Source organism: Eleutherodactylus coqui, chromosome 1 (genome assembly GCF_035609145.1).
Source record: "Eleutherodactylus coqui strain aEleCoq1 chromosome 1, aEleCoq1.hap1, whole genome shotgun sequence".
Lineage (NCBI taxonomy): Eukaryota > Metazoa > Chordata > Amphibia > Anura > Eleutherodactylidae > Eleutherodactylus > Eleutherodactylus coqui.
Window position 1 is genome coordinate 501,853,485 of NC_089837.1, and position 23,435 is coordinate 501,876,919.

General features: G+C 45.2%; 1 protein-coding gene across 2 annotated transcripts in view; it reads right to left on the reverse strand.

The window, feature by feature from the left end:
• Positions 1-23,227, reverse strand: part of CCDC81 (coiled-coil domain containing 81) — a 39,050-nt gene extending 15,823 nt beyond the window's left edge. The window contains exons 1-8 of one of the 2 annotated variants that reach the window (XM_066587205.1): positions 23,176-23,227; positions 22,383-22,458; positions 15,178-15,239; positions 10,273-10,429; positions 8,762-9,018; positions 7,269-7,354; positions 4,705-4,856; positions 2,767-2,884 (exon numbers count right to left, since the gene is read on the reverse strand). In XM_066587205.1, the coding sequence (XP_066443302.1) occupies positions 2,767-2,884; positions 4,705-4,856; positions 7,269-7,354; positions 8,762-9,018; positions 10,273-10,429; positions 15,178-15,239; positions 22,383-22,449 (899 nt within the window). In that variant the 5' untranslated portion in view covers positions 22,450-22,458; positions 23,176-23,227. Of the gene's footprint in view, positions 1-2,766; positions 2,885-4,704; positions 4,857-7,268; positions 7,355-8,761; positions 9,019-10,272; positions 10,430-15,177; positions 15,240-22,382; positions 22,459-22,789; positions 22,861-23,175 lie in introns of those variants that run through there. The other variant, XM_066587213.1, reaches the window with a different exon arrangement.
• Between the last annotated feature and the right edge of the window lie 208 nt (positions 23,228-23,435).

The following is a 23,435-nucleotide window of genomic DNA, read 5'->3' on the forward strand; positions in this document are numbered from 1 at the left end:
ACCCACACAGAGCACTGCAAGGGCTTTGAAAAACCAGCAGAAGATATTGCCGACATGCCGGCAATCTCCTGCACTGGTTTGTTTACAGGTTGCCATAGAGACCATCGGCTTGTCAGAAGCAAGCCGATGGTCTCTGTGACAGGGAGAGCTGGTTGTTAGCTGTCAGAGGACAGCTAGGTACTAGCTCTTACAGCAGAGATCAGAGAAAACCTCTGATCTTTGCTGTGTTAACCCTTTACATGCTGCAGTCTATGTGACTGCAGCATGTAAAAGGGCTGTCACCATCGGACCCCCGGAATGTGATCAGGGGTCCTGATGGGTCCCTGTGGAAGTCCCCTAAAGGGACAAAAGAAAAAAAAATTTAAAAAAAAAAAAAAAGTAAAAAAATTATAAAAACACTTGTTTCCCTTTACTTTGTAAAAAATCAAAAATACAATCACACATGTGGTATCCGTGTGCATCGTAATGACCCAGAGAAGGAAGTTAATACATTATTTAACCCCTTAATGACATGGCCCCTTTTTTTCTTTTTTCCCCATTTCTTTTTTTCCTCCCCCCTGTTTAAAAAAATCACAACTTGTCCCGCAAAAAGCAAGCCCTCATATGGCCATGTCAATGGAAAAATGAAAAAGTTATGGCTCTTGAGACACAACTGCAAAACTAGTTGAAATTCAATGATTAGACCATTTTAAAAAACCTGCCCTGGTGGGCACGACAGGGTGGTAGGAAACCCGCCACTCAAGGGGTTAGGTAGTCTAAAGATTGCATTGGCCATCTTGGATGGCCAAAAATAGAACCAGGAACCATCGGAGCAAAGAGATGGCAGAGAAGAACAGAATTTGGTCTCAAAACTGGAGGGTTGCTTTAAGGGCTGTGCGCCTCAACTGTGGTATAAAAAAAGTCACCAATTATGGCACATGATAGTAAAGAGGTGCGCACCTTTTAAACAGTATACATTGCTTATTTTTTTTTTGCCAGATAGTGAAACTTTTTATTTTTTCTATTCCGCTTTTTCATTTCTGATTGTAGATTTTTTATTCTATTCTCTGTACATGACTGTAGAGGCGGCCATATTGTCTGAGCTGCAATTAACAACAGAGAGATATTCTTTACAGCAGAACCCATGGGTCATAGACACAATGGACAGCAGGGGGCCCACTGATTTCTATGGGAGAATGTTGTAGGCATGCGCTGTGACCTGTGCAAGGAAGGGGAGGAGGTGCGCTGTGATCATCACCTATTATGCATGGTGGGTCCTGTGTTACCTATAGGTTATACTCTGCATTGTAATCCTGTCTGTGATGATTATGAGACGACTGCTGAGAGATGATCTCTACGGAACAAGAAATAGACTATTAAAATTAACGATTAGAGATGAGCGAATATACTCGTTTCGAGTAATTACTCGATCGAGCACCGCGATTTTCGAGTACTTCCATACTCGGGTGAAAAGATTCAGGGGGGCGCCGGGGGGCGGGGGGAGGCGTGGCGGAGCGGGGGTAGCAGCGGGGAACAGGGGGGAGCCCTCTCTCTCTCCCTCTCCCCCCCACTCCCCGCTGCAACCCCCCACTCACCCACGGCGCCCCCGAATCTTTTCACCCGACTACGGAAGTACTCGAAAATCGCGGCGCTCGGGTGAAAAAGGGGCGTGGCCGAGTAGGTTCACTCATCTCTATTAACGATCAATGGGAAAACTGCAGGATTTTGGGTTTATTTTTTAAGTATGGATCATGACATCGAAAATGTAAAAAACAAAAATCACCACAAATTCTGAAAAATGTAACAAAAGGTCATTTTCTGATGACACGTTCCTTTAGCTTATTCTTAGGACAGGAGAATAGACAGCTTTAATTGGCTCGTGGGTTTTCTATCCTTGGGGTAAAGTAGGGCCCTAAAAAACAAGGGGCATAAGCATTTGCCCGGGTTACCACTTGCTCAGACTATTCTTGTCAGCTCTTTTTGAAAGTCTGACCACTAGGGGCAGTGTTCTGCTTCACTTTCAATAAAACAGGGTGGTCCAAAGGTGTAGAAACACCTAAATAAGTGAAAAATGGTGGTGAAAATGCCATCCTGTGTGCCATGTTGTGCAGAGGAAGGGAGCAAAAATTATGAGGGGCAGTGGCCAACACGGCAGCCATTTTGAAAACTATAATTTTGCAACCAAGTTGATATTTTTAATGGGTAGAGTTCCATGTGACATATGTATCTGATAGACAATTTGACGAGGAATCCAAATTTGTGACTTTCTTTTATTTCTGCCAAATTTATTATAATTTTTTCTTTGTTTCAGACACAGATATGGCTGCGAGATTAATACGCAAGAGGAGGGCACAAATTAAGCTGATCTTCAGGGAGCGCACTACCAGAGTCATTGCAGAGGATTTCAATGGTCGGCACCCTATGGTAGAAGAATATAACTACTATAGTACTGCATGTATGGTGAAGAAGGTTGTTAGTGTGTCAGACAAAGGCAACTAGAGTTTTACATACTGTCAACATATAGAATGCCAAATTTGGGACATTGAAGCCCACTCCCAGGGATGCCCCTAAAATATACTGGAACGTCCAACCCCCTCTTTCTTTTATGCCTCTCTCCCCATGGCAATTGTGTTATGGTTTTCCGGAATGTTTCACCAAAATTGGGATATTAGCACATATGTTTTTAAAGCAACCACCAGTGACTACATTGTTGGGCCGCTAATGTCACATATATACTGTTGCATCAGTATTATAAAGAATAAAGCACAACCCCCGACTCCCTCCTACCGTTCTGGAGCAGTTTTTGGCTTTGGGACTTTCTCCAGAAGTTCGCTCAGGCTGACACCGGTAACTCTGGCAGGCACCATGCATGGTCTGCTCAGCAAACGCTTAGCTGCAGAGTTCTCTGTAAATGGGAGAAGTACAATTTTACACAATGCAGTTAGAGACGTACATGCAGACTGGAGATGGAGCCGCAGTAGTTTGAATTATAAGTACATTAGTCGCACACTGGAACCTCTTCTTGGCGGGAACATCTTTGTGGGTTGGCAATCAATGGCAGAATGAGCTGAGAGGTCCAGCGGCTTCTCTTCAGTAGACAACTCCTCCTCTTGGGGGCTGTCCTGTTGCTCGCGCCAAAGTTCCTCAGTGGGGTTCCCCGGGGTCCCCCCCCACACACACACACTTTCTCTGTAGTCAAGACGGGACTTCTTGGTAGGGAACGTTTGGCAGGAATCACGTGGCGGGAAAGTCCTGTAAAGAAGTAGAACAAGACGGCTGGGCGCCATCTTAAATGTCCATCTTGCAATCTTCTCTGGCTTCTGTATGAAAGTCAAGCAACTGTACACCATCCAAAAACATGATGATATCATCTCTCATCATGTAGTGCATTCTTGCTACAGCGGTCTGAGAGGGATTTTTTTGGTCACTCTGCTGTTCTGGTAGGAAACTCAGTCCCGACTCTCCTGAGTCTTCTTGGGTACTGGAATGAGACATTTTTGATGACGGACACTTGAGTAGAGTGTAGGCTCAGAGGTTTGATCCTGTTCGTAGGATGCCAGCAAAGATGGGTCTCCTGCAGCGACCGAGGCAAAAGCTACACCACTATGGAGATGGTGGGGTAGCTGTTAGGTATGTCACGGTGGCACTACCAACTCCTCCCCTGAGGGACGCCTGTGACCCTTTGCCAAGACCCTGACAGGCCTTTCCAGGCAACGCCAGCAAAGTGGTTTCCTGAATAAACTTGAGTAGCTGAACTTCAGATTTTGTCACAGGTGACGCCACCGTTCCTTACTCAGCGGTGTATCCAACATGAAATAATAAGAGTCCACACACACGGAATAACTTGAAAACACTAAGTTGCGGTTAACGGTCAGCAACCAGAACTTTACTGATAGAAGATACATTGACATGGGATTACAGCCTATAGATAAATTCACACGCCAGTGCAGGAAAAACAATTGAGGAGGTCAGAGAGGAAAACACAGGATGAAACCGGGCCTACAGTCCAAGTTACCTGTATGACTCCCCTACTGGACACACACACTCCGGAGGAGGACAAGAACACTCCACTGAACACTCACTCATTACTGAAGGCTTTGAACACTGCATGGTGGACTCTGTCTCTACTTCTCTCCACTCTCTGTAGGGTAGGGGTCCTGGACTTCCAGAGTGCCTCTCCTCAGCATCCATTCTTCACCGCATGAGGGTTGAGGGTACCCCCATGTGGCTGGCACTCGCACTCCAAACGTCACTCCACCAGACTAGTGAACACAGACAGGACCCAGCGCAAGAACAAGAGCTCACATTTCCACCTTACAATCACATAGATCCTTCATACTCACGTGACATCATTGGATACATGGAAACGGTTACATTTCCAGACATATCCCAGACATTCATAGACATTAACCTCTTCCATGCTGCAGCTGTGCAATACACATAACTAGTGACAAGACAATTTGCACAGAGCATCCACACTGAAGACATGACAATTAAGATAATTATGGAGGGGCCAGATATGCACATTTCGGGCCACTACACCGAAGACAGGAAGAGGAGTCGGGCCGGGTGTGCATGCAGTAATGCTATGTAGTGCAGGGAGAGAAATGAAGTTTTGTACGGCTTGAGCAGCAGTGAACCGTGGCATCTGACCAACCTTACCGGGTGCTGACACAGCCCTGCTTTCATGTCACTAGACAAGTCACGTTTTTACTCATCTCTTACCTCTTCTGCTGGGCACTGACTCCTCCTTGTCTTGCTCTTCTTCCCTGTCTGCTTGTTGGTTACACTTTGACTCCTCTGCGCTCCCTACCCCTCCGGTTTCCTCTGGAATCGTCTCCATACTTGTTGATTTGTCCGCTCCTTTCATGTCAATTCTAATGCAAAACAGCATAGGTGAACAGGTGAGGAGACGGGATGGAGGAGGCTACAACTAGCTATGTCTATGGCTCTCAGAGAATGCATGCTGCTGTCTTGAAGAGTTTGCCTTATCAAGAATGCATGGGCATCATAGAGGCGAGTATCCTCCTCAGACCTCCCCCATGGGTTGGAGCACAAAAAGTAGGTGTGCATCATCATCTGTCTTGGTCAAATGTGACCCATGCATACACGCCACACTCAACCATTCATTTAAATGGCGGCATGTAAAATTACATTTTCCCTATGGCGGTCAGTTTCTGACACCAGACCTCCAGTGACAGCTGATAAAGCTCATCAAGAGAATTAGAGTGTCTCTCTTAGCGGCACTCAGTCCGTTCATAAAGGGAGTCTGTAAGGAAAAATATGCCTATTAACCCCCTAAAAGTCACATTAAAATTTAAAAATCCTCCCAAAAATCCAATTTTTTTATTGTAAAAATTTGAGTTTATGTCTTTTATAAAAATATTTGGCGCAGAACGCAGTCGCTTTGACTAATTTTAGTCTTAAGAACCAGTAAATCATTTCCCCTTTTGTCTTCCAGCAGTCATAACTTTTTTATTTTTTGGCCATTGTAGCTGTGTGACACCTTGCATGTTGTAGGACAAGTTCTAGTTTTTATAGGAACTATATCATGTATTGAATAACTTTTTTTTTTTTTGTGGGAGAAATGGAAACAAAGCTATTTCCCGCATTGTTTTGGGGATTTCTTTTTATGGCATTCCCCATGTTGTATAAACAATATTTTACCCCTATTCTACAGGTCATGTATGAGGGATTGATTTTGCAGGATGACTTATAGTTTTTATTAGTACTATTTTGTGGAATACAAGACTTTTTACTTTTTTTTCCTATTTTGGGAAAGCGAAATGAACAGAAAAAAAACTATTTTAGCATTTTCCTTTTTAGTTTCATTTTACGAAATTTACTGTGCTAGACAAATAATCTAATATTTTATAGTAATGGTTGATACGGATGTGGTAATATTAATTATGAGTAGGTTTTAAAAAAAAAACAAAAAAAAAAATTTTTTTTAAATCTATTTTTCTGTAAAAATCTTTAGATGTCGCAGTTAACATTGACTGTGGCATCTGTGGAGTTAAACAGCACAGAAGTGATTAGATGAACAAATGTTCATCTTCTCACTTCTTTTCTGGAAAAAAAAAAAGACCCCCTCGTGTAACAATCAGAGAGCAAATATGTTCGCCGATTGATAAGCAAGAGTGATAACATGAAGAAAAATCCATGTGACCCCTTCCATGGGACAGACAGAAGAGTCACAGATTGTTATCTGCTGCCTACTCCTCCTCCACTGCCCCCCTCTGAATTCAGACATGACAGCTGTAAATTTAGAATTCCCATCCCCACTTCAAATAGCTGTAACTCCAGTTGTGTCTTAGCTTTATAATGAAACCTAAATCATGTCAGTAGTACTAACAGAATGGAGCTACAACCGTTTGAATTAGAATTAGTTCAGTTCGTCCAAAACTGTAATGTCTGTTTCCTGTAGAATGAGCTTTGTTCAGGGTAAACTGTAAGAGGGGCTTTAAAGCCTTACAGCAGGGCATTTACGAACATGTCAGACATGTTGTCACATACCTTTCTTCCTGTTCAAACCTTTGATTGCAGAGAAAAGGTAGTCTATTACAAAAATGCTAATTACCTAAGGCTGCCCGCCAATCAAAGCCAAAGGGGGAGGCACTGGGTGGAGTTTTATGAGAATTGGATCACTTTTCATGTCTCTGTAAATGCTGTGAGACATTCAGTAGGCATAAACATCCCGACAGGCTCCCTTCAAATGAAAAACTATATGATCCCTACAATGGCCAGGTCATGTCCAGCCGCAATATCTGATGCCAGGCCTTCAGTGATCAGCTGATGAAGATGGCCTCTATAAATGTAGCAACTCCTAAAAATACATTTAAAACAATCCACAAAAATCAGAAATGACAGGAAAGTGGGAAAGAAAATGTACGGATGCCTTTGAGACCAGCAAGGAAAACACTTACGCTAGATGTTCTTCACATGACTAGACCGAAGAGTCATCTTATCATGGACAGGTTATGATAAGTTTGTTGGACAAGATGGTTAAGCTCAGAGTGTTGGTGAAGACTTTCAAGAAGGTGAAGAGTTGGATCTTTTATCTGAGGCGCTTGAAATCACGATGTCCAGACTGAAGCTTTATGTTATTCTGGACATATTATGAAAAGACAAGTCTCGGAAGAGTTGAAGGAAAAAGTGGAGGAGAATGACCAGCGATAAGATGGATGGAGGTAATCAAAAATACCATGAGCACCCCATAGAGAAGTCTGAAGAACCGGACAGATGACAAGATATCTTAGAAGACAACTTCTCCAGTCTTTCCAAATTACCTAGGGAACAGAAGAGCGCTGGAGGATCGAGGGCGCAGCATAACGTCTTCTCCCGAGGATATGACAGAATCAGCTGTCCCTGGCCTCTAATGAAGAAGCACATTATGACATTCAATGGGTTCTCGAATTACTTGATGACCATTTAGTTTCAGCTGGAAAACATTGTAATCTAACACACCCTGAAATTTTCATTGGTCTACTAAAGCCTGAGTTTGGAGAAGAGCTTTCCTGTGTGGCCCATTTATGGGTGTGTTGACTTGACTTTGCTCATTAGTAAAGAGTCGCTTGACACTATATGTCATTATTGGGAGACTTCACAGTTCCAGGAAGGGAGGCTGACTGTAGGGGGACTTTTGGGTGGAGAGACTTGCGTTTAGCAAAGCTAGACACATCCATTCCACATAAATGCCATCAAAAGTGAACTTCAGTGCAAAACAAAGAGGCAACTTACAGAGAAGCCAATTATAAAATGACGACCAACTTGGCTGCACTTCCTGTTGTCACTTTTACCGACTCTTCTGTCTAAATCAGTGCAAGCACAGTACATCTGAGTGCAAGGACGGCTTCTGAGATGGATACAGTTGCTGTTGTGTTACATTGAGCCACAAGGGCTGATGAGGGTCAGTATACATGATGTCAACAGAACTGCAGGATCACGTAATGATTAATTAACACGATCACTAGGTCTAATTCTAGATGTTCAGTTGTGATGTGACGCCATTAGGCTGAATTTACACAGGCGCGGCTTGTAAGGAAATACTTTACCAATGTGTAGTAAGGCCTCCTGCACACTGGCGGAAATTCAGCGGCGGGATTCCCCGCAGAATTTCCGCCCGTACACGCCTCCATTGGATTGCATTACAATACGCAATCCTATGCGGACGGCCGCGATTTCTCTGCGCGAAATCACGTGCAGAAAAGAAACCGCGGCATGCTCTATTTCTGTGCGGGGCTCGGCCCATGGAAGATCCGGGGCCCGGCCCATGGAAGATCCGGGGCCGCGGGAGCAGGTGAGCGCTGCGCTGCTCTCTGCAGGGACTCGGGTCGGGTCCCGATGTGAGAATTCTCGCAGCGGGATCCGACCCGGCCGTCTGCAGGCGGCCTTACATAGACGTTTTTTTCTCCTGTAGTTATGGTGCGAGATAGAAAAATCTCAGCGTGCGCTATTTTTTTTAGAGCGACCCCTCCCATTATTTCTATAGGACTACAACAAATTTGCACCACAGTCATATACAAATGAATTTTCATGTGATCAAAATGCGCACGTGAAAACCGCTTGTACTGGGAAGAGTTTTTCTTGCAAAATGCGCTGGCATTGAGAATTGCATATTTATCAGCAAGGTATCACTCCGAGATTCTCAGACTGATATCGCGCTTCTTATATGGTTTTTCTAGGAAATCTTCTAAGGAAAAAAGGTTTTAACACATTTTTCTTATTTTGCGTTTTGCGCAGCATGTCATCTACGCAGGCATCTACCTAAACCGCTACTTACATTACAGAGGGATTTCATTAGAGCTCCAGTTCCGTCCATATTATTCACAAACTCCTTATAAAACTTCATCTTGACCTTCAGGTCCCGGATGAGAAGACTTCCGATGCCCTTAAAGGTGAACTCCACATTTTGTTTGGAAGCGATGGACCGTGAGTAAGCGATGAGGGTCTCCCTGACACAAGCCTCAATAGTGTCTCTGCTGTAGGGGCCGGCGAAGGACAGGGCGATGAAGTTAAGAGGGACGACCGGGATCTCACCTGAAACCAGAGGAGCGGCGGCACATCAGGTAGTTGTATATGGCGTAAAGAATAAGAGGAGACGTAGAAGGAACACACGAAACAGACGCAAATTACTGGGCTGCTTTTACACGGAGCGAGAAATGGTTAGCAGACGCCAACAATGATGGGGTTCGCTCGTGCAGCCACTTTATACCCACTGATGACCCTTTCTCATTTTGTTTGCTACATCGTTTGGTCGTTAATATTTACTGTAACAGTGAATGCGAACAATCGAGCGATCACCGGTCACACGAGCTGTAGACGAGCGGAAATTATCCTTATGGCTGCATAAAATAAACGACGATTGATAGGCCAATTATTACACCGATTATCCTTCACAATTGCGTAATCCAACAATTTTTTTAACAGTAATCCTTCTATTTAAAAGGGCCCTTAAAGGTCTTCTGGAGGGGCCAATAACAGACACAAATGTTCACCTAATGAGCTCTGAGGTATAATACATAATGTCACTCAGGATAAGTAATATATGTACACAGTGACTCCACCAGCAGAATAGGGAGTGCAGCTCTGGAGTATAATACAGGATGTAACTCCGGATCAGTAATGTATGTACACAGTGACTCCACCAGCAGAATAGGGAGTGCAGCTCTGGAGTATAATACAGGATGTAACTCCGGATCAGTACAAGATAAGTAATAATGTACACAGTGACTCCACCAGCAGAATAGTGAGTGCAGCTCTGGAGTATAATGCAGGATGTAACTCAGGATCAGTACAGGATAAGTAACGTGTGTACACAGTGACTCCACCAGCAGAATAGTGAGTGCAGCTCTGGAGTATAATACAGGATGTAACTCAGGATCAGTACAGGATAAGTAACGTGTGTACACAGTGACTCCACCAGCAGAATAGTGAGTGCAGCTCCAGAGTATAATACTGGATGTAACTCAGGATCACTACAGGATAACTAATGTATGTACACAGTGACTCCACCAGCAGAATAGTGAGTGCAGCTCTGGAGTATAATACAGGATGTAACTCAGGATCAGTACAGGATAAGTAATGTATGTACACAGTGACTGCACCAGCAGAATAGTGAGTGCAGCTCTGGAGTATAATACTGGATGTAACTAAGGATCAGTACAGGATAAGTAATGTTATATATGTGCACAACCTATGTATGTATACAGTATGTATGCAGTATAGTGATCAGATGTAATCATAGGATTTAACATAACTATATGATCTTTTCCTAAATCTAAAGTTACTCACCCGTTGTGAATACTTTGTTAAACTTCAACCCATGAACTTGAGCCAGTTTTTCTGACAGAAGGAAGACTGGACGTTGTAAGATGATGAACTTGTTGTTGCCGACATCTAATTTCTGTCTTGAGAGAGTAAATGTTCCCAGTCCTGGAATCTGCACCCCCTAAGACAGGAAGGACAATAAGCATACTTTTGTGTCCGCTCTATTAATATGACACGGATGTAATAACTGCATCACCTGAGCTCCAGGGTCCCTGCGGGATTCCTCAGGTCAGCCGGCTAAGTACAAGAACAGAACTAGCCAGAGCAGATAGTTTGGTGCTCCGATGCAACATCTGTGCTGTACCCCATTACTGTAGGGTGCCACTATGTGCAACCCCTTCACCCGGTGTACTAGGAGGACTACAGTTATTACATATTGACTCACCATCACGCTGCCCCCTGTCGCTCCAGTGCAACTAAACTGCTTTGCAAATTGTTTTAACAGTGTTGTCTGGGTGTGGGACTATTTTTTTAAAAATGGGTGAGATGGTTTCAAAATAGAAAAGCAGTCGTACTCACCCATTTGTTCCACTGGCGATCCAGCGCTGCGGCTCCCGCAGTCCTGCCGGCCATTGCTAACAAACGGCTATCATCTCACCGCTACACCCAATCAGAGATCGGAGCGGCCATATGCCATTCTCCTGGCATCATGGCTCCCAGCATCTTAGTGGTGATGCCAGGAGAACGGCATGTGATTGCTGTGGCCTCTAATTGGCTGCAGCAGTCAGGTGGCAGCCAATCATAAACAAGAAGGACCATGAGAGCTGCAGCACTGGATTTCCGTGCAACAAATAGCCAAGCCCGACTACTTCTAGTGTTTTAACACACTTGAACCCATGTTTTAAAAAAAATCATCCACACCGGATCACCCTCCTTATTAGGGACCTTTCACAGGACAGAATTAGTCCGAACGGACACAATGTTAGCTCTATGGGGCTTGAATTCCGCATCTGTTAAAGTCTGCGCATCTTTACTTTAAAATTTCAAGATTACTTTCCACAATAGCAGGACGACTTGCGCAATTGTTATTGCGAATTTCTAACATACAGGAGATGGAATTCCCCAATTAAAGTCTGCAAAAAAAAAAAAAAACACAAATTTCCATAGAACAAATTCCACAGTTAAAAACACAACAAAGTCCGCACAAATTGACAAAATCCGCTTCTCCGTTTTGTCCTGCGGATAATTCCATCCTGGCTGAAAGGTCCCTTAAAAAACTTGCTAACATTCTGTGTTTACAGCTCTTCTGTGGTCAGAAACGCTATCTTTTCTCCTGAGGCCTTAGTCACACGGGCGTTTTTTCACGCGATTTGCGGATCGTATGACGGATGCGCATCCGCAAATCGCGTGACCGGTGCGCGCAAGTCGCCCGCAAATCGCCCGAAAATCTGCTCCTAGCCGCGTTTCATTAGAAACGGGCCGGAGCTGTCCAGCGCATTGCATTCAATGGAGACGGCAATAGAGCCGGCTCCATTTAAAACAATGCGCTGCGGGCGAGCCCGGGATGAATTGTCGGGAAGGGCTTAAATATATAAGCCCTTCCCTGCAATTCATCCTAAAATGTGTAAAAATAAAAAATATATATATACTCACCTTCTCCCGGCAGCCGGAGCTCCGCGCGGCCGTCCTGCAGTGGGTGTGAAGGGGGTGTGAGTCAGACCTGCCCCCTGATTGGCTCAGCGCTGAGCCAATCAGAGGCATGTCTCACTCACACCCATTCATGAATTCATGAATGGATGTGAGTCAGACCTGCCCCTGATTGGCTCAGTGCTGAGAGGCAGCAGTCACTCACCCATTCATGAATTCATGAATGGGTGTGTGAGTGAAACCTGCCTCTGATTGGTCAGGGCTGTGACCAATCAGAGGCAGATCATTCAGCAGGCGGGGATTTTAAAGCCTCGCCTGCTAAATAGTGCCGAGAAGCAGTTCAGGAGAACTGACAGCGGCCACGGCTGGACTCTGGCTGCAGCGGAAAGGTGAGTATACAATTTTTTTTTATTTTAACACATTTTAGGATGAATTGCAGGGAAGGGCTTATATATTTAACCCCTTCCCGACAATTCACCCCGTGCACGCCGGCAGCCCATTGCTTTCAATGGAGCGGCTGTATTGCTGACTCCATTGAATTCAATGGGCAAACATCGTTCTTCTCTGTCACAGCTGTTACAGCTGTGGCAGAGAAGAATGATTTCTCTTCTATATGTTCTCAATGGGGTCGGCGCTGCTGCCGCCGCCGGCCCCATTGAGCGCATATAGAGAAGAGAACAGGAATCGCAGATCGCAGATAGGTGCAATCTGCGATTTCTGTTCTATAATTTATCGGACGAGCGCATAAAAAGCGCTCATGTGTCCGATACCATTGCAAAGCAATGGTTTTATAAAATCGCCGGACGCATGCGCATGCACAAATCGCGGCTAAAAACGCCCGTCTGACTAAGGCCTTAGGGAGGGGAACTATATACGGTGAGTGAGGAGACTCAAATGGCCATGCACGCTCCTCTGGGTAATATGCAAATAAGGGAGATGGAATAAATCCTCCACAGTGCCACCTAGTGAAAGGCAGCATTCCTTCAAGCCAAAGTCAGACTTTTTATACAAGCCTTGTAACAATGACCAGGAATTAAAAGCAAAGCCAGACTCCATGTACATACAGCTGTTTCATCTCCCTTATTTGCATATTACTCAGAGAAGTGTGCATGGCCATTTGAGTCTCCTCACTCACCATATATAGTTTCTCTCCCTAAGGCCTCCTTCCCACGAGCGTGACGGGCTCCGCAGCGTAATATTCCGCTGTGAAGCCCGTCACGGCGCCCCCCAGAGCCCCTATACTTACCTGCGGGAGATAGCGTGAAATCGCTTCCCCGCCCACCACCGCCGCGTCACCGCTCGTCACCGCTCGTCACCGCCCACCGCTCTCGCGTCACCAGCCGTGTCACGTGACGCGGCCGGACCGCGTCATTTGGCGTCATATGACGCTCGGCGGTGGGCGGGAAAGCGTTTTTTCACGCTATCTCCCGCTGGTTACAGCGGGAGATAGCGTGAATGGACGGCTTCCATTGACTGCAATGGAAGCCGTCAGTGCGTACAGCCCGTCCTCACCCGCAGAAAATAGAGCATGCTGCGGGTGAGGACGGGAGAAATCGCGGTGCGTAATTCCGCGGTGGAATTACGCATCGTGAGCATGGAGCTATTAGGTTCAATAGAACCTAATAGCTGCGTGCAACGCAGCGGATTTTCGCCGCGAATTACGCGGCGGAAATCCGTTCGTGGGAAGGAGGCCTAAGGAGAAAAGATAGCGTTTCTGACCCCTGTCCCAGGCCTCTCACTAGCAAAGCCAGACTCCTACTGAACACTGATGAAGGGCAAAAACCCTGAAACAGCTGTATGTACATGGAGTCTGGCTTTGCTTTTAATTCCAGGTCATTGTAACAAGGCTTGTATAAAGAGTCTGACTTTGGCTTGAAGGAATGCTGCCTTCCAATAGGTGGCACTGTGGAGGATTTATTCCATCTCCCTTATCAGCTCTTCTGCAACATGATGTGTTTTTGTGGTTACAGACTACAAATCAACCCCAAGTAGGCGGATCCTGCAGTTATCCTTCTGTCTGTCCCCTACTGATTGATAGCATTTTCTTTCCGGTCGACTATACAATATAGCGCCAACATACGCCACAGTGTTGTACAGTCGCTCACACTTGCTATGTTAGTAAGCAGGGGATTGAAGGATGATGACAAAATCATGCTAAATACCTAAGCGAATGTCCTCAGACTATAAAGGGGACTCTAATAAGGGTCAAAATATGCTTGCGTTTTGGAAAAGGCGCATTCTCTGGGTTTCAGCGCAGGTTACGTGACGCGGGTCAACTGCATTTTCTATAGTTTCGGTGACGTCCCATTCAGTGATCGTCCCAGGCTCTCCTCTGGCTCACTCAGCGTACAAAGCGTCATTAAAACTGGAGCCGGGAATACGCGGTCATGCTCTGTAGAAGTGCTAGGCGGGACAAGTGTTTCCTCTGAATTGGGGGCAATGCTCACTAGGTTTGGTGACCGGAAATTGATGCTAGATGAAAGCATTGCACCTAAACAAATGGGTGTGTGCTAGGAGAGCCATAATTGGGTCTGAGAAGCAAGAAAACTTTGAAAAAAGGTATTTATGTATTTTTTAGGGGTCAAAAATGTTACATGGGGAGAACTTTTAAAAAATGGGTTGGAAGACCCTTTTTAAATGGATTTCCCAGTACTATAACATTGATGGCTTATCATTTAAATAGCTTAGTGAAGGGGTTCATGTGAATATCGCAGGTGCTCTAGATTAGTGAAGGGCTTAATATCAGCATCATTAATGGTCTAGATTAGTGAAGGAGTCAATGCTTGCATTATTGATGGTCTAGATTAGAGAAAGACTTAATGCCAGCATCATTTGTGATCTAGATTAGTAAAGGGGTTAATGCCAGCATCATTTGTGGTCTAGATTAGTGAAGCAGTTAATGCCAGCATCATTGATGGTCTAGATTAGTGAAGGGGTTAAAGCCAGCATCATCGGTGATATAGATTAGTGAATGGCTTAATGACAGCATCATTGGTGGTCTAGATTAGTGAAGGGCTTAATGACAGCATCACTGGTGGTCTGGATTAGTGAAGGGGTTAAAGCCAGCATCATTGGTGGTCTAGATTAGTGAAGGGGTTATTGCCAGTCATTTATAGTCTAGGTTACAGCAGAGTGTTAAAGCCAGCATCACTGATGGTCTACAGTAATGAAAGGGTCAATAAATACCCATTGTCCTACACTTGTGGTGCTGACAGAAGAAACTACAAGCAACTTTAATAATGTATGATAATAGTAATAATGTAATAAGAATTGTCCCATTACCTTCTGCAGACTCATTTGCTGCTCAATGAACTCAGAGACGGAAGTCCAAATGGCACAAACATCTGCAAAAACCACATTGAAATATAGTCATAAATATTATATATTAAAGAGCAGTTGAAGGAGTTGTCCACTTACCGGACAACATGGCCCTCTAGCTCTAACTGGGTTAAAGTAACAAAAGTAGCAGGACCTACCCCTCCTCTGCAGATGAGATCCAGCACTGCGGCCTCGCCATGGTCCCCGGTATTTGTTGTTGCTGATGATGTCATAGGAAGTCCCTGACCACTTTAGCCAATGAGTGGCTGCAGCATAACCAGATGACACAAGTTCTGTGTGGCCACTAAATCATTCTGCGAGCAGCTCAAATTTAACCCTTTTGAATTTGGAACACAAGAATATACCTGTAGTACTCCACTGTGCTAACAGAGCTATAGGGGCAATGTTGTTGGAAATTGACTTAAGGCGTAGCTAACATTCCAATGGGTGGCGCTATGGAGGATAATTCCATCACTCAGTTGCATGGCACAATAAGAACAAAAAAATAATATATAGTGACATCACCTTCATCGGTCACATGGCCTGAGAGCAGCTCATTCTCAGTCAAACGAATAGGATTGACCTGCTGTACCAGTCAGAGCCGCTATACATGTCCTAACTGCACATACCCAGTCCAGTTAGGACGTGTTCGTCCACAGCCCATGCTGCATATGGAGCCACCTCTAAACTCTGATCGCACCTGTTAACCCTTTAAATGCCGCTGACCGTTCTGACCGTGGCATTTAAATGTCCTGATCGAGATTTAAATGTCGTCTGGGTATCATGGCCGCCTGGGGGCTTCTTAAAGTTCCCTGGGCTGCCATGATTATTTGTCTATTAAAGAATTGACTGTGACAGGTCTTTAATAGGCAGGGTGTTAAAATACAGAAGAACGCAATACCATAGTATTGCATTATACTGTATTCGTGATCAGATGATTGTAAGTTCAAGTCCCTTGTGGAAAAAAAAAATTAAAAGAAAGATAAAAAAAATTTATTTTTGTAAAATTAAATATTAAAAGCAAAAATAACCCTTTCCTAAGTCATCGCATCTAAAATATTAAAAAATAAAAGTAAAATCTAAAAGAGGATTACTACATCCATAATGTTCCAGTTTATTATTAATTATTATTATCAACAAACCCACATAATTAACTTCATCGGGCAAAAAAATAACAGTTAGTTTTTTGTTTAATTATTTCACCTCCAAAAAATGTGAATAAAAAGCTATTAAGAAGTCATATGTTCCCCATTATGGTACAATTCTTATTTAAAAAATGTTAAAGCCTTCCAATAAATTATTGTACCATTGAAAAATGCCACTTGTCCTACAAAAAAACAAGCCCTCAAATAGGTAGGACATCTGAAATATACAAATCCTATGATTTTTTTTAATGTGGGGTCTACTAGAACTGCAGAATGCCAATGGCCCTTGATCATGAAAGGGTTAATTCACTTTTATAACGCCCAATGATCAGGCAAGAACCTTCCTAGGACAGTTTGTTTGCCTGCTCATTGGGCCGTATGAATCTACCACTGATCGATCATCCAGCAAACAAGGTGATCACAGCACCTAAAATCAGCATTGTCAGTGGCACACCCCTCCGTGTAATTGGGGGATGTGCTGTTAACAATGACAAAACTTTATGGGGGACGAATGTTCATATGAACTTTTTTTCATCCCCCACAGAGTCTAAATCAGTCCATGTAAAAACCAGGTAGTGGAGAGCCGATCTCATTCATCAGCGCTCGTCATCTCCACCATTTTTTATACAGTTTTTCAAACCACCCTATGACGCACCCACAGAGGTTGCAATAAAGTTCTCCTAGACACCATTAAAGCAACATTGCCTTTGTCCCTTAACAGTACACTTCACCGCATAGCAAGGCAGGTTTGTTATTCAGGGGTCTTGCAAAGCTGGGTGCTGACCCCTAAACCAGCTGTAATGACGGCCATATTATTTACCATCAAATTTTGTCAAAAAATGTTCCATGTTAGGATAACCTGGTTTTACTACTGAACGTTGACAGAGACAGCAGCGAATACAAAGAATGCAAGGTCATCATGTTGCAGCTAATGGACTAAATTAGAGGATATTACGTTTCCCTCTATTCTGTCTGTCACATATGAGCAGCAGATGTATTACCAGGTAACCCAATAGGCCCGCCTGAGGAACAATGCTCCTAGTGAAACGCGTTGGAGGCTCATTAATGGTCAGAAGACATGGCTAATGATCAGAAGATGCAGAAAAGGGACAAGAGTCCTGGGGTCAGATGGAAGATCTGGAGGGGACGCTGCTTAAAAAGGGAAGCCCCAGGTGTAAAGGAATACTCTGGACAAAACTAATATACTGTGTTATATCTAGCGCATGGCCTGAGGGGCCAGAGTATGACACATGGGTATAAAGACCAGCAAAGTGTGTATCATCAGGTTCGGCTTCACTGTGGGGACTCAGAGGCAACCATGTGATCCCTGGGGGTCCCCCGATTGTACATTTTTCACCTATTTTGCAAATAGGCAATAAATGTATTCAGTGGGAAAACGCCTTCAGGGTCTGACCTATTGGGGTTTTACCACCAAAGACATTAATCTCCAATCCACAATATCGGAGGCTAAATGTCCAATTGCTGAGAGTGTGACTGCTGGGACCCCTAGTAATCTTGAGGACAATGCCCCCAAATGCCTCATATGAATAGAGATGCCATGGAGCTCTGTATTCTTAGTGCCATTACTTTTTAATTTCTCAGTCGAAACAGCTGTATGAGGGCTTGTTTTTTTCAAGACAAATGGCATTTTTTAATGGCTGAGCCTCATATAACCATATAATAGACTGCAATACTGAAGAATTGCAGTGTATTATAGGACAGATAAAACAGCCGTAAAAAGGTGCATTCATCAGAATAAAGCCCCATTAAGAGGTTAGAGGGGTTGTCCAATGAAACCCAATCACAGGGTAGGGGATAATTTGCTGATCGGTGGGGTTCCGACTGCCAGGACCTCAACAATCTTGTGAATGAGGGTATGGAGAGTCACATAATGAAGGCAGAGGTGGTCTCACATGCACACTGCCTCTTCATTCATTTTAATGGTACCGTCAAAGATAACTGACTTTAAGCGCTCTGCTATATTTGGTGGACCCATCAAAATGAATGGAACGAAGGTGTGCATATGTGCGACTGCTTCTGCCTTCGTTGCTGGATACTTCCGACCCTCATTCTGGGGATAGTTGGACCCCCACCAATCAGCAACTTATTCCCTGTCCTGTGCCTATGTTTGGCAGGAACGTAGGGTGAGGCATGCAAGTGGAATGTATTAGCAAAGGTAGTGGAGTGCGCAAGCAGCAAGTATGAGAGGTCGAAGCAAGGTTGGTTGTGTCCTGAGTGGTGGGCTGTGAGAGAAGCCCTGGAGGTCAGCTGCGGAAGAGGTTGGGTGGAACATGAGTGTGTGAGCTGAGAAGCCCTGGAGGTCAGCTGCGGAAGAGGTTGGGTGGAACATGAGTGGTGAGCTGTGAGAGAAGCCCTGAAGGTCAGCTGCGGAAGAGGTTGGGTGGAACATGAGTGTGTGAGCTGAGAAGCCCTGGAGGTCAGCTGCGGAAGAGGTTGGGTGGAACATGAGTGGTGAGCTGTGAGAGAAGCCCTGGAGGTCAGCTAAGGAAGAGGTTGGGTGGAACATGAGTGTCTGAGAGCTGTGAGAGAAGCTCTGGAGCCTCCTGATCAGAGCTGAGAGTTCCAGTTGTGGCCTGCTGTGTTGCTGAGAGAGAGTGAAAGTCCACCATAGAGATTGATAGAGAACTGTCTTGTGAGTCCTCGGAGCTACACGCGGCCTGCTGAGAAGTTAAGAGACTGTGGCTTGAGCCCTCAAGCGCTGAAAAGTGTTGCTAAGTCTAGCGTCAGCATTGGCAATTATTGAAACTGTGTGCCGAGTTATAGAGACTGCATTACCGATTCAGCTGATAACACTGGTCAACAGATCAAAAAAAAATTCTGTTTCTGGTTTGAAAACAGGTGTGGAGGACGATGGGGGGGTTGTTGGGAGGACGATGGGGGGGTTGTTGGGAGGACGATGGGGGGGTTGTTGGGAGGACGATGGGGGGGTTGTTGGGAGGACGATGGGGGGGTTGTTGGGAGGACGATGGGGGGGTTGTTGGGAGGACGATGGGGGGGTTGTTGGGAGGACGATGGGGGGGTTGTTGGGAGGACGATGGGGGGGTTGTTGGGAGGACGATGGGGGGGGTTGTTGGGAGGACGATGGGGGGGGTTGTTGGGAGGACGATGGGGGGGGTTGTTGGGAGGACGATGGGGGGGGTTGTTGGGAGGACGATGGGGGGGGTTGTTGGGAGGACGATGGGGGGGGTTGTTGGGAGGACGATGGGGGGGGTTGTTGGGAGGACGATGGGGGGGGTTGTTGGGAGGACGATGGGGGGGGGTTGTTGGGAGGACGATGGGGGGGGTTGTTGGGAGGACGATGGGGGGGGTTGTTGGGAGGACGATGGGGGGGGTTGTTGGGAGGACGATGGGGGGGTTGTTGGGAGGACGATGGGGGGGTTGTTGGGAGGACGATGGGGGGGTTGTTGGGAGGACGATGGGGGGGTTGTTGGGAGGACGATGGGGGGGTTGTTGGGAGGACGATGGGGGGGTTGTTGGGAGGACGATGGGGGGGTTGTTGGGAGGACGATGGGGGGGTTGTTGGGAGGACGATGGGGGGGTTGTTGGGAGGACGATGGGGGGGTTGTTGGGAGGACGATGGGGGGGTTGTTGGGAGGACGATGGGGGGGTTGTTGGGAGGACGATGGGGGGGTTGTTGGGAGGACGATGGGGGGGTTGTTGGGAGGACGATGGGGGGGTTGTTGGGAGGACGATGGGGGGGTTGTTGGGAGGACGATGGGGGGGTTGTTGGGAGGACGATATGTCACTGATAGCCGGCCTCCCGCTGCAACAGCGGGGGTGCATCTCTGCTGTTAACTCCTTCCTTGCTGCGAACTAAGTAGATCGCGGCAGGGAAAGGGTTCACAGAGGGAGCGTGCTCCCTATGTGACTTAAGCTGGCTCTCGCGATGTTATCGCAGAGAGCCCGGCTGCTTGCTATGGCAACAGGACGTCAGATACCGGTGTCCTGTATTGCCAGAGCCTGTGATCGCCGTAGAAGCGATAAGGCATTGCACGACAGAAGTCCTGCAATGCCTTATCGTAGCGATCATCGGTGCTACAGTGTAAGTCCCCCAGAGGGACAAAAATGTTGTAAAAAAAAAAATCTAAATAATGTACAAAAAATAAAAATGTAAAAAAAAATACTTTTTTTATGCTTTTTCTCATATTAACATAGAAAAATAAAAGAATCCCACATATTTGGTATTTAGAGGTGATGGATAGCGCTCACTTGAAGGATATTCGAAGATGAGGTTGATGAAGGGTTTCTGTTTCAGGAGAAGGCAGATGTTCGTAGGTGCTTGGAGGATCTCATACATGTATGAGAGAGCGGCTGAAGGAGGCTCCGATCATATGGAATGAGAGAGGAGAAATAAATGCAAATAGAAAGAAAAGTCCTCAGCGCTCAACCAAACAAAGGAATTAGTGAAGTGGAGAAATAAGTTAAATGACTTACTTCACGGAGGCGCCTATGCGTTTCGGCCAAGGGGCCTTTTTCAAGTATATATAATACATAAAAGCATTCATTTTTAAAACTTTATATATATATGAATGCTTTTATGTATTATATATACTTGAAAAAGGCCCCTTGGCCAAAACGCGTTGTATTTTACTGTGATTATTAAACCGTGGAACTTATCATCACCCTCGGTGTCCACTGATCTTTTGACACGCCATCCCAGATCAGGAGGCGCCTACGCATAGGCGCCTCCGTGAAGTAAGTCATATAACTTATTTCTCCACTTCACTAATTCCTTTGCTTGGTTGAGCGCTGAGGACTTTTCTTTCTATTTGCACATATTTGGTATTGTTGTCTCCGTACAGACATCTACAATAAATTGAACACGCTTTTTATCCGGCACAGCAAAAAAAAAAAAAAAACGTTAAAAAACTGTGGCAAAATGCTAATTTTTAGCATTTTGCCTCTCAAAAAACGCAATAAGTGATTAAAAAAAAACGTATGTACCCCAAAATTGTAACAATAAAAACTACAGCTCATCTTGCAAAAAATAAGTCCTCACAGAGCTCCGTCCATGGCAAAATAAAAAAGTTACAGGACTTTGAATGCAGCAATTTAGAAAAAAAAAAAAAGATTTCCAAAAAAAGGGTTTTTATTGCAGAAAAGTGGAAAAACCTAAAAAAATATAAGAATTGTGGTATCGTTGTAATCGTACCATGCTGCATGATTACCGCTTTAAAAAAATCTATGGCAGAATTGATGCGTTTTCTCTCCCTACGATCATAAAAAAAATAATAAAAGTTTTACAATGTAGTCTATGTACCCAAAAATGGTACCAATAAAAACTACAGTTTGCCACGCAAAAAACAAGCCCTTATACGGCCGCATCGACAGAAAAATAAAAAAAGTCATGGCTTTTGAAAAATGGAGATGAAAATCTACCGAAAATCGTTTGGTCCTCAACGCCAAAATAGGCCATGTCATTAAGGGGTTAATGTGCATCCCAAAACAAGTCTTCTGCCAATGTGGCCCAGAGACACAAAAAGTTTGGACACCCCCGGCTAAAGTGATTTACTCACCGAATGGAGGCGGAGCGGGCAGATTTATCGCTGATCGTTCTTTCATTGCCTGTTTTCACACCGCACAATTATGGTGCGAACCGCTTGATCTAACAAGTGTTTTGCGTGATAACCGCGCCGTGTAAACGGGGCTTTAGACTTAATCCCTGTATAAATGACTTTGTTTGGTGACCTAGAATCACCCCAGGCTGCTTGCCGTGCGTCAGCTGAACAAAGGCCGGTATCCACAACCCACACCTTGTAAACGCCACACGCTGGTAACTACACGGAGGGAGAGAATGACCAGCGCTGCGAGGGAAGCACACGGCTACAGATGCTTAATAGTATACTAGGATATTGCATAAATAGCAATCGCTGCCTGCCCACAATGCTGCTGCAGCGCACGGATATAACCGATCAGAATGGGAATAACCCAACATTATGCTATTAGTTCTCCGTTACGGAGGAGTTCTACTTCTAATATTCTGTCCCTAATTAGTGTAATTACCGTCTTCTGTGAGTTTTGGGAGGGTCTGAAAGCCGCTCCGTCCAGAATCCTGCAAGAAGTCCAACATCTTCTAGACCTAAAAGATACGAGACAAAAAGAAGGAAATCTGTTCTGCTAAATGCCGGAGAGATGCGAGACGCCGAGAACGGAGAGATCACCGAGTGACGCAAAACATTTTAATGTGCAAACATGGAAAAACCTAAGAAATATATCATTTTGGGATTGTAATCGTACCGACCCGCAGAAAAAACGGATCATGTCATTTATAGAAAATGAGAATACCACAAAGTAATAGCAGAATTGAGGGGTTTCCTTCTCCCCGCCGTCGGAAAAAAATGATGCAACACATTATATGTACCCAAAGATGATACTAATAACATCTACAGCTCGCTACGTAAAACACAAACCTCATACGGCCGCGCCGCCAGAAAAGGAAGAGTTATGAAAAGTGGAGATGAAAATCCCCCCAAAATCATTGCGTCCTTTTTAAGGGGTTAAAGATACATGGTTTCCCTGATAATAAGCCCTACCAGGGGAGACAATGAGAGTATATACATATATATACAGTATATGTACAGCACCATGTAGTATATACAACATACAGTGCAGTCTATGTACAATACTACATATACAACATACTGTACTATATACATACAAGTGTATGCAGAGGACAGTATATAACAGGGTACGTATGACAGCGGTGTACTGTATACACACGGTACGGTATAGGTGGAGGACAAGCGGCATCCAGTACCGCCTCCCCCGCCGCCCGCACACCTCCCCCGGCTCTCACCTTCTCCCGGGACCGGACCGCTCGGGGATGTCCGTCTCTAGGACGCGCAGGGCGGTGCCGACGGTTGCTAGGTGTGACGTCACTGCGCGCTCCCGCGTAGACCCCGCCCCGGTGCACTGAGGAGGAGGATGCAAGATTGCGCATGCGCGCTCCCCGCTACAGCAGTCGCTGACCTCCATGTGGCAATGCACTCTATATCCAGTATATTACACGTCTGTGAGGCCAGGACGACCCAAGAGGGTATCAGAGCGTCCCTGTAT